The sequence below is a fragment of the Bison bison genome, unplaced genomic scaffold (genome assembly GCF_000754665.1).
Source record: "Bison bison bison isolate TAMUID 2011002044 unplaced genomic scaffold, Bison_UMD1.0 scf7180017864327, whole genome shotgun sequence".
In the NCBI taxonomy this organism is placed as follows: domain Eukaryota; kingdom Metazoa; phylum Chordata; class Mammalia; order Artiodactyla; family Bovidae; genus Bison; species Bison bison.
Genome location: NW_011494899.1, coordinates 3,240,040 through 3,251,790, shown reverse-complemented (window position 1 = coordinate 3,251,790; position 11,751 = coordinate 3,240,040). Strand labels below are relative to the sequence as shown.

The 11,751-nt window shown below is 42.9% G+C and overlaps 1 protein-coding gene across 2 annotated transcripts in view; it reads left to right on the top strand.

The window, feature by feature from the left end:
* Positions 1-11,751, top strand: part of POLR3B (polymerase (RNA) III (DNA directed) polypeptide B) — a 122,880-nt gene that overhangs the window by 53,802 nt on the left and 57,327 nt on the right. For both annotated transcript variants that reach the window (XM_010853386.1, XM_010853387.1), the window contains exons 16-18: positions 754-907; positions 6,706-6,780; positions 7,333-7,431. In XM_010853386.1, the coding sequence (XP_010851688.1) occupies positions 754-907; positions 6,706-6,780; positions 7,333-7,431 (328 nt within the window). The remainder of the gene's footprint in view (positions 1-753; positions 908-6,705; positions 6,781-7,332; positions 7,432-11,751) is intronic.

The window sequence follows — 11,751 nt, the reverse complement described above, 5'->3', positions numbered from 1 at the left end:
ATCCCCTCAGGGTCCCCCAGAGACGCTGCAGCAGGTGTGGCTTGGTGGCCTGGGTGTCTGTCCCCTGCCTGGGGTGCTGCACGTGCTCGTCCTCACCTCAAGCCCCACATCTTCTCCCCCTCCTTCCTGCTCTGGGAGGGCTTCACCATTTACTGTTACGCTGGTAGGAAGGAAACGGGGCCGTTCACTGCCTGCCTGGTCAGTGAATTCTGGCAGCTCACACTGAATGTGACCTTATCCGCCACATTCACCCAGTACCTCCCTGAATCCTCCCACTCACCCTGGGAGCCCAAGTCTGTTCTCTTCATCTCTCAGATAATGACAACAATAGCAGCTTCATGATAGCAATTACTCAGTGCTGTGTCCAGTTCTAAGTACCTTACAGGAGATCAGCTCATTTAATCCTCACATGAACACAGTGGAATGATAGAGCCAGGGTTCAACTCCAGGGCTCTGGAGCCCAAGTTCATGGCCCTGCACAGTGCTGACAGATAAGGAGACAGACTGACTTCACCAGCGATAGGCACTCAGCATGTGGTAGGGCCAGCTCTGGTTTTGAGTCCCCTGGACTGCCCTTGACCCCTCAACCCCTCCACTCTGTTGCTTTCTCCAGCCTTGTGGACTGGCTGCAGCCTTAGTAACAGTATTTCCAAATGACTGCTCACTGCTGGTTATTGTTTTTATTGAGTAGATATTTTAAGTCCATTCGACGTATTTTTTATTTCAATCTTGAACATTCTTATTTCTGTTTAGGTAACATCCTGGGTGTCATTCGAGATCACAAGAAGCTGGTGAATACATTTCGACTGATGCGAAGAGCAGGCTATATCAATGAGTTTGTTTCCATCTCAACAAATCTGACAGATCGATGTGTCTATATTTCCTCTGATGGAGGAAGGCTGTGCAGGTAGGTGTGGCTGGAAATAGTTAAGATCTCTTTATTTACTTTTGAAGGAAATGGACTTGTTTTTATTTTAAAAGTTGCTTTAACCTTTTTCATTGTTAAGATAAATTTAATTCAGTTAGCAAACACTTCATGAATATGCGTATTGGCTACTGGGGATTCAGAGATTAATGGGAGTCAATCTCTGCCCTCAGAGAACTCAGTCTGCTGGGAAAGGCAGAAATCATTAGTAATAACAACCAACTGTGAAGAGAGCTGAGCGCCAAAGAATTGATGCTTTTGAACTGTGGTGTTAGAGAAGACTCTTGAGAGTCCCTTGGACTGCAAGATCCAACCAGTCCATCCTAAAGGAGATCAGTCCTGGGTGTTCATTGGAAGGACTGATGCTGAAGCTGAGACTCCAATACTTTGGCCACCTCATGCGAAGAGTTGACTCATTGGAAAAGACCCTGATGCTGGGAGGGATTGGGGGCAGGAGAAGGGGACGACAGAGGATGAGGTGGCTGGACGGCATCACTGACTCGATGGACATGAGTTTGGGTGAACTCCGGGAGTTGGTGATGGACAGGGAGGCCTGGTGTGCTGCGATTCATGGGGTCGCAAAGAGTTGGACACGACTGAGCGACTGAACTGAACTGATGTGAGTAGTAAGTGCTAGCCATTATGCTGCTACTGCTAAGTCGCTTCAGTCGTGTCCGACTCTGTGCGACCCCATAGACAGCAGCCCACCAGGCTCCCCCATCCCTGGGATTCTCCAGGCAAGAACACTGGAGTGGGTTGCCATTTCCTTCTCCACTGTATGAAAGTGAAAAGTGAAAGTGAAGTCACTCAGTCGTGTCCGACTCTGTGCGACCCCATGGACTGCAGCCCACCAGGCTCCTCCGTCCATGGGCTTTTCCAGGCAAGAGTACTGGAGTGGGGTGCCATTGCCTTCTGCTCTGTTTGTAAGGCTTTAACCACATTCAACCCTATGAGGTTGGATTATTATTTTCATTTAACAAATGAGGTACTGGAATTTGGTGAGACTAAATTACCCAAAGCCAGATGGTGGTGGAGACTGTTTTTTACTGGAAAAGTTCTTAGAATTCATTTTACTCCAGTAATCCTGATTTTACCCACTCTATTCTGGTGCTCTGATCTGAGCTTTAAAGGATGCTGAAGTCCTTATTGCCAAATTCAGACTTAAATTGAAGAAAGTAGGGAAAACCACTGGACCATTCAGGTATGACCTAAATCAAATCCCTTATGATTATACAGTGGAAGTGAGAAATAGATTTAAGGGCCTAGATCTGATAGATAGAATGCCTGATGAACTATGGACTGAGGTTCGTGATGTTGTACAGGAGACAGGGATCAAGACCATCCCCATGGAAAAGAAATGCAAAAAAGCAAAATGGCTGTCTGGGGAGGCCTTACAAATAGCTGTGGAAAGAAGAGAAGCGAAAAGCAAAGGAGAAAAGGAAAGATATAAGCATCTGAATGCAGAGTTCCAAAGAATAGAAAGAAGAGATAAGAAAGCCTTCTTCAGCGATCAATGCAAAGAAAGAAGAAAACAACAGAATGGGAAAGGCTAGAGATCTCTTCAAGATTAAAGATACCAAGGGAACATTTCCTGCAAAGATGGGCTCAATAAAGGACAGAAATGGTATGGAGCTAACAGAAGCAGAAGATATCAAGAAGAGGTGGCAAGAAACACAGAAGAACTATACAAAAAAGATCTTCATGACCCAGGTAATCACGATGGTGTGATCACTGACCTAGAGCCAACATCCTGGAATGTGAAGTCAAGTGGGCCTTAGAAAGCATCACTACGAACAAAGCTAGGGGAGGTGATGGAATTCCAGTGGAGCTATTTCAAATCCTGAAAGATGATGCTGTGAAAGTGCTGCACTCAATATGCCAGTAAATTTGGAAAGCTCAGCAGTGGCCACAGGACTGGAAAAGGTCAGTTTTCATTCCAATCCTAAAGAAAGGCAATACCAAAGAATGCTCAAACTACCGCACAGTTGGACTCATCTCACACGCTAGTAAAGTAATGCTCAAAATTCTCCAAGCCAGGCTTCAGCAATATGTGAACCGTGAACTTCCAGATGTTCAAACTGGTTTTAGAAAAGGCAGAGGAACCAGAGATCAAATTGCCAACATCCGCTGGATCATCAAAAAGGCTAGATAGTTCCAGAAAAACATCTATTTCTGCTTTATTGACTATGCCAAAGCTTTTGACTGTGTGGATCACAATCAACTATGGAAAATTCTTCAAGAGATGGGAATACCAGACCACCTGATCTGCCTCTTGAGAAATTTGTGTGCAGGTCAGGAAGCAACAGTTAGAACTGGACGTGGAACAACAGACTGGTTCCAAATAGGAAAAGGAGTACGTCAAGGCTGTATATTGTCACCCTGTTTATTTAACTTATATGCAGAGTACATCATGAGAAACGCTGGACTTGAAGAAAAGTCAGCTAGAATCAAGATTGCCGGGAGAAATATCAATAACCTCAGATATGCAGATGACACCACCCTTATGGCAGAAAGTGAAGAGGAACTAAAAAGCCTCTTGAGAGTGAAAGTGGAGAGTGAAAAAGTTGGCTTAAAGCTCAACATTCAGAAAACGAACATCACGGCATCCGGTCCCGTCACTTCATGGGAAATAGATGGGGAAACAGTGCAAACAGTGTCAGACTTTATTTATTTGGGCTCCAAAATCACTGCAGATGGTGACTGCAGCCTTGAAATTAAAAGACACTTATTCCTTGGAAGGAAAGTTATGACCAACCTAGATAGCATATTCAAAAGCAGAGACATTACTTTGCCCACAAAGGTTCGTCTAGTCAAGGCTATGGTTTTTCCTGTGGTCATGTATGGATGTGAGAGTAGGACTGTGAAGAAGGCTGAGCACCGAAGAATTGATGCTTTTGAACTGTGGTGTTGGAGAAGACTCTTGAGAGTCCCTTGGACTGCCAGGAGATCCAACCAGTCCATTCTGAAGGAGATCAGCCCTGGGTGTTCTTTGGAAGGAATGATGCTAAAGCTGAAACTCCAGTACTTTGGCCACCTCATGCGAAGAGTTGACTCATTAGAAAAGACTCTGATGCTGGGAAGGATTGGGGGCAGGAGGAGAAGGGGACGACGGAGGATGAGATGGCTGGATGGCATCACTGACTCGATGGACGTGAGTCTGGGTGAACTCTGGGAGTTGGTGATGGACAGGGAGGCCTGGAGTACTGCAATTCATGGGGTCGCAAAGAGTCGGACATGACTGAGCGACTGAACTGAACTGAACAGACTTCCCTGGTGGTCCAGTGGCTAAGACTCTGAGCTCCCAATGCAGGGGACCTGGGTTTGATTCCTGGTCAGGGACTAGATCCTGCATGCTGCAACTTAGGACCCAGTGCAGCCAAATAAATAAACTAAAAATAAACCTAAGTAGAATAAACAAAAGCCCAAGTCCTTTGGGGAAACAAAGAGGTGGGGGTTGAGTACTGTTGCTTTAAAGGAAAAAGGCTCAGGAATGGCAAGAAAGAAAACGTGGCAGCACAAAGAGATGACACCACGTTAGAGCCTTAGAAGAGCAGGTGCCTTGTAATCACTTGGAAGATGTTTAGTGCCTGTTTCGTTCAGCTGTGTCAGAGACAGGGCCACAGAGACCAGTATGACATGGTGTCTGGTGCTTTGGGGGTATGCAGGGACCTCGGCTGAGGATGTCACCTTGTTTCCCAGGCCTTCACTCAGTTCACCGGAGTCTCTCCTTGAGGGCCTCAGATGGTGTGAGGGCGCAAGTCGCTGAGCTCGCAATGGTTGGGGAGGTGGCAGGAGCTGCCAAATCTGACAGCTGGGAACCTGGACTGCCTTTGCCTATGTCTGTCCAGCCTCCCTTTCTCCTTCTAGTCGCTCTCCTTGTTTTCCTTAGGATTGCCCTTCCCCACTGGCAGTCTTCTTAGGTTGGTCAGTCAGGTGCTGTCTCTTGCTCAGCCAAAGATCAGGCATATGACCCAAGCCAGGACAGTCAGACTCTCTTTGGAGAGCTTGAATCCCAGGGAGAATAACTGAGAGCAAGACGTGGTCAGAACAGATTCATCTTGGCAGCAGTGCATGCAGGAGACTGCCCACTCCCCCTGCCTTTCTGGATCTTTGGGACTGTTCTGGCTCCTTTTCTTTCTGAAGCTGAGCCTTGTACCTTTTTATTTCATTCTTATTTTTCTAGTAAGTTTTGAGCCTTTTAGTAAATTCCTTAAAATTTTCTTCTACTTAGTTTTTAGTAAATTCCATCTTTGCTTAAATTAGCCTGCATTGGTTCCTATTCTCTGCAATCAAAAAGGCCTAATTGAAGCTTATACCCATGTTTGAATCCTGATGTTCCACTTATTGACTCATGTGACTCTTGAGTTTATTACTTATGTCTCTGGGCCTTGATTTTTCTCATCAGTAAAGATGTAAATAACAATGCCTTCCTAGGATTGATACAAGGTGTGGTAAGTGCCTTGTAGAGTGCTAGGCAAACACGGGGTACTTATAGCCACTAACATGGTCCAGTTAAGGGTGGAGAAAACACTGACATTTTCTCGATTACTCTTTTTTTAAGATGTTTTACTACATCCAATATAATATGGCATAGCCTAAAAAGAAAACTAGTTCTTTTTTTAGAAGTGATTTTATAATGACCCAACATAGATTTGGCAAGAAGAGTTAGTAGAATTTTTGGAATAAAGTGAAAGATAACTGAGGTGGCTTAGTGCAGTCCCTGCCCTCGCCTATCCCTGCTCTGTCACCGCTTCTCAGTCGCTTGTCCTGAGCTAAACTGCAGCCCCACCTGGGGAAGCGTGGGGTTCCTGCTTCCCTGATGAGAGGAGCAGCCAGGACTTAAAGGTAGCATCCAGTCATCTTCAGCACCTTGTTTCCCCCTTTTGTAATCGTGCAACTCCTCCCCTTAACTGTCTCCAGGTGCTCGTTAGTCCCGAAGGGCGCGTGGACCTGAGGGTGGGGTGCACACGTGCGTGCCGGCCACTGGCTCCTCTGCAGGAACCGCTTGTCCAAATAGCAACAGCCCTTGACGATCAAGCCACGCGCCGTGCTTTGTGTTGGTGTTTCCTCGCGGAAGCAGAGCCCTCGAAGGCAGGTTCCCACTGCAGTTACGGGTTAATCTATCAGAACGTGTGGACCGAGCCTCTCTGCCTTACTTAAACCCATGATATCACTAAAAATCACAAAGTGAGAAAGCTTTATTCTCTTCAGCTCATACCCACTCTTTGGTTGTACGTAGCTTTAAGTACCCTGCTAGTGTCGTCCCGTGATCCTGTTTATCCTGAAGCAAAAGCACTCTAGACAGCTGGCGGTCATCAGACCTTCACTAAAAACGCCACTGTTTTTCTCAGTGACTGTTCTCTCTGACTGCTGACTTCTCCATATTCCCAGCATGAAATCAGAAGACATTTTTGGTATGATGGCTGCATTTACAAAAACATATGATATTTAAGGTATTAAAGTTGTTTTTTTTTTTTTTGCTAGACTTTATCAGGTATTATTTCACATTGCTTTCTCATTCAAATGCTTTCTCATTCAAAACCAAATACTTCCAAAGATACCTGGACGAAGTAACTGTGTGTGTGAACACGTGCTTGTGCATGGGCTGGTGTATATGTAAGAGAAAATAGGCCCCTGTGCTCTCACACTTGTAAAAAATACCTGGTGTCCTCAGACAACCCAGAAGCATGTCTATAGCTTCCCTCACTTCACTGTAGTGAATTTATTGGTTTTATTCTTCTGTTGAACTATTGCTGTAAAGCTGTTCTTTTCTCTTCCAGACCCTATATAATTGTAAAGAAACAGAAACCTGCAGTCACAAATAAGCATATGGAAGAGCTGGCTCAGGGGTACAGGTAAGTAGCCAAAAGCAAAACTTCTCAGTCTCCTTAAGACTCATTTATGGGATCTAAACGGAAGTAATGGTGTTTGAGCTGAGCTTTTACGAAAAGCATATTTTCAGTTTTAGTCTCTTAATTCCTCTCTACCAAATATAACAACCTGTTAAAAACCTTTTCTCTGTGTGAGCTTGCTTGGACATAGTAAAAATGTTTATCAGTTTAGATAATGCAGGTTATAGAATGTTGGTGTAAATCAGCACAGATGAAGTAGTAGGAGAAAGTTATGTTGATGTAGATACTGGGTCTCTCATCATATAGGACTTTTTAAATCACAGAAGGTATTTTTAAAAGCGGGACCAGATTAACAAGAATCACAGATTTTTCTAATATTTTGGTGATTTGTGATAACTGTGGTCTAAGAATAATATGTTTCAGGTATCCCAGTGTATTCTTTTTGGGAGAGAAGAATGCTTTGAGGCTAAATGAAAGCACATATCTTCCATTATTGCATATAAAATATGGCAGTAAAATGCTTTTTAAGTGTCCATTTCACCAATATTTTCTCAGGAATTTTGAAGATTTCTTACATGAGAGTCTGGTTGAATACTTAGATGTGAATGAAGAAAATGACTGTAACATCGCACTCTATGAACATACAATTAATAAGTAAGTAGGATCCATAACAGCCATAATTAAACCTGTTCTGATGTTATACACAGCCTCCTTTTTACATTTCATCTTCAGTTCTGTTGTGTATTCTTAGTAGGAACTGTTAGGAGTATTCTGTTTTATAATGAAGCATAATCCATTGCTTATCCCAAGAGTATCACAGAACTGCTAACAAATAATCTTTAGATGTAATTATCCTTCCATTTCATTTTACACATAGTGTGTATTTCTTAAAAGGAATTGCTTCTCTGACTTCGATTACTGACAAAAATTGAACTAACGAATCACGCCATGTAATGGTGTGTATATCTCTAAGGGTTGATTTTGTCAGTGGATATCTGAATTCCTGTTGTCATTGCAGAAATTCCCTATGTTGTTTTGCTGTAAAGATATCTCTAAACTTAAGTATAATATTGACATGAAATGTTAATGTGTCCACAGTGTTTCTTCTAGAACAGTGATATTTTTAGAAATATCTGTGTTCCATTTGAAATATATTAAAAGACATTTATGTCACTTGCTGTCAGATGCTTGTGGCTAAGGTACCACTTTGGGCTTTCCTGATAGCTTAGTAGGTAAAGAATCCGCGTTCAATACAGAAGACCAGGGTTTGATCCCTGGGTCGGGAAGATCCCCTGGAGAAGGAAGTGGCAATCCACTCCAGTATTCTTGCCTGAGAAAATCCCATGGACAGAGGAGCCTGGCAAGCTACAGTCCTTGGGGTTGCAAGAGTTGGATGTGACTTAGAAACTAAACCATCAAGGTACTACTTACCTAAAATGAGAATTTTTGCAGTTATGTTGTTAAATGGTTAATATTGCCAGCTGATAACTATTTATGTCTTCAATCAGAAAAGTGCTTTTCTGCTTTCTGCTGCCAGATGAAATGTACCATTTTATTTTTGTCTTACTATAATTTAGTAAATAATGCTTTTCAGTCAGTTTTTCATTCTTAAATATATGGCTTTCTCAAAGTACAATTTTTATACCCCTCATTTCAAGATTGAGTGTAAAGGAGAACTGTTATATGGTGGAGGTGGTTTAGTCACTAAGCCATGTCTGACTCTTACGATCCCACAGACTGTATCCCACCAGGCTCCTCTGTCCATGAGATTTTCCAGGCAAGAATACTGGAGTGGGTTGCCATTTCCTCTTCCAGGGGAGTCTTCCTAACCCAGAGATCAAACCCATGTCTCCTCCATGGGCAGGCAGGTTCTTTACCCCTGAGCTGCCAGGGAAGCCTCCATCATGGTTACTCAAGCCCAAAACCTCAGTTTCAGCTTTGCCTCCTCTTCTGCCCTGCACCCACATCTAATCACTTAACACACTATGTGGGCTTTCCAAGTATACTCAGAATTTGAGCTCTCCTTCACATATTGCCCTATGGGAGGCCACTGCCATTGCTTGTCTGGACCATTGCAAAAGGCATCTGACTAGGTGTGCACCTGTTCTTACATAGTCTGTTCTTCAAGGATCAGAATGCTCTCGTGACTGCTCTTCTCAACCCCTTCCCCCACCCCCAAACCCACCACCACCTCCCAGTGGCTTCCCCTGTCCCTCTGCAGTCCTTGCAGAGGCCTTCACGTTACTACACAGAACCTGTGCCGCTGTGTCATCTCCTCCCTCGCTCTGCTCTGACCACGCTGGCCTCGTCTTCATGTTCCTGCCCCAAGCCCTCTGCCTGGAATGCTCTCAACTACATGCCTGGCTCACTGCTTCACATTCTCCAGGTCTTCACTCAGGCACCACCTTCTCAGCGAGTTTTCCTGACCACCCTATTTAAAGTAGAAACCCTTCCTCAGTCCACCCCTGTTCACGACTTTATTTTTCTAGTGCTTAAATCTTAAAATCTGTAAAATGTGCATTTTATTGATGCATCTGTGTGTTGTCTATCTCCCTCCAGTAGAAGCTTCATGAAGGCAGGGATTTTGTCTGTTTTGTTTACTGCTACAAGTTCAGTTCAATTCAGTCGCTTAGTCGTGTCCAACTCTTTGCAACCCCGTGGACTGCAGCATGCCAGGCCTCCCTGTCCATCACAAACTCCTGGAGTTTACTCAAACTCGTGTCCATTGAGTTGGTGATGCCATCCAACCATCTGATCATCTGTCGTCCCCTTTCTCCTCCCACCTTCAATATTTCCCAGCATCAGGGTCTTTTCAAATGAGTCAGTTCTTCACATCAGGTGGCCAAAGTATTAGAGTTTCAGCTTCAGCATCAGTTGGAACATTTAATTGGAATAAATATTCCTTTAGGATGATTTCCTTTAGGATGGACTGATTGGATCTCCCTGCAGTCCAAAGGACTCTTAAGAGTCTTCTCTAACACCACAGTTCAAAAGCATCAGTTCTTCAGCACTCAGCTTTCTTTATAGTCCAGCTCTCACATCCATACATGACTACTAGAAAAACCATAGCTTTGACTAGATGGACCTTTTTCGGCAAAGTAATGTCTCTGCTTTTTAATAAACTATCTAGGTTGGTCATAACTTTTCTTCCAAGGAGCAAGTGTCTTTTAATTTCATAGCTGCTCTCACCATCTGCAGTGATTTTGGAGCTGAAAAAAATAAAGTCTGTCACTGTTTCCCCATCTGTTTGCCTTGAAGTGATGGGACCAGATGCCATGATGTTAGTTTTCTGAATGTTGAGTTTTAGGCCAACTTTTTCACTCTTCTCTTTCACTTTCATCAAGAGACTCTTTAGTTCTTTGCTTTCTACCAAAAGTGTGGTGTCATTTACATATGTGAGGTTATTGATATTTCAATCTTGATTCCAGCTTGTGCTTTATCCAGCCCAGCATTTTTCATGGTATACTCTGCATATAAGTTAAATAAGCAGGGTGACAGTATACAGCCTTGACATACTCCTGTCCCGATATGGAACCAGTCTGTTGTTCCCTGTCTAGTTCTAACTGTTGCTTCTTGACTTGCATACAGATTTCTTAGGAGGCAGGTAGATCAGGTGGTCTGGTATTCCTGTCTCTTGAAGAATTTTCCAACAGTTGATTGTGATCCACACAGTCAAAGGCTTTGGTGTAGTCAATAAAACAGAAATAGATGTTTTTCTGGAAGTCTCTTGCTTTTTCAATGATCCAACGGATATTGACAATTTGATCTCTGGTTCCTCTGCCTTTTCTAAATCCAGCTTGAACATCTAGAAGTTCATGGTTCACATACTGTTGAATCCTGGCTTGGAGAATTTTGAGCAGTACTTTACTAGCGTGTGAGATGAGTGCAATTGTGTGGTAGTTTGAGCATTCTTTGGCATTGCCTTTCTTTGGGATTGGAATGAAAACTGACCTTTTCCAGTCCTGTGGCCACTGCTGAGCTTTCCAAATTTGCTGGCATATTGAGTGTAGCACTTTCACAGTATCATCTCTTAGGATTTGAAATAGCTCAACTGGAATTCCATCACCTCCACTAGCTTTGTTCATAGTGATGCTTCCTAAGGCTCATTTGACTTTGCATTCCAGGATGTCTGGCTCTAGGAGAGTGATCACACCATCGTGATTACCTGGGTCTTGAAGATCTTTTTTGTATAGTTCTTCTGTGTATTCTTGCCACCTCTGCTTAATATCTTCTGCTTCTGTTCTGTCCATACCATTTCTGTCCTTTATTGTGCCCATCTTTGCATGAAAAGTTCCCTTGGTGTCTCTAATTTCTTGAAGAGATCTCTAGTCTTTCCTATTCTGTTATTTTCCTTTATTTCTTTTCATTGATCCCAGAGGAGGGCTTTCTTATCTCTCCTTGCTATTCTTTGGAACTCTGCATTCAAATCTTTTCTTTTCTCCTTTGCCTTTGACTTCTCTTCTTTTCATAGCTGTTTGTAAGGCCTCCTCAGAACCATTTTGCCTTTTGCGTTTCTTTTTCTTGGGGATGGTCTTGATCACTGTCTCCTGTTCAGTGTCACAAATCTCCCTCTGCAAAGGAAAATGATTATCAGTATCACCCAACACCAAGTTATCCCATACATAAAATTAATTTTACTTTAAAAATAAGAAAAAAAGTAGTATAAATTCATACTTAGGATATTTATTAAAATGTAGAAGTGTGTAAAGTAATTCCCCATCCCACCAAACTCCACCCTCCAGAAGTAGCCAGTGCTAATGGTTTAATATGTACTCTTCTAGATTTTTTTTAGGTAAATGCAAACATACATACATGGTTACAATTATTTTCAGCATCTTGATTTTTTAACTCAACATTATTAACATTATCATCCTGGATATTTTTCCACATGAATGTATGTGTATATATTTATACATATAAATATTTTAATTGCTTTTGATTATGTTGTCTGTACATAAGTACCTTATTTAATTT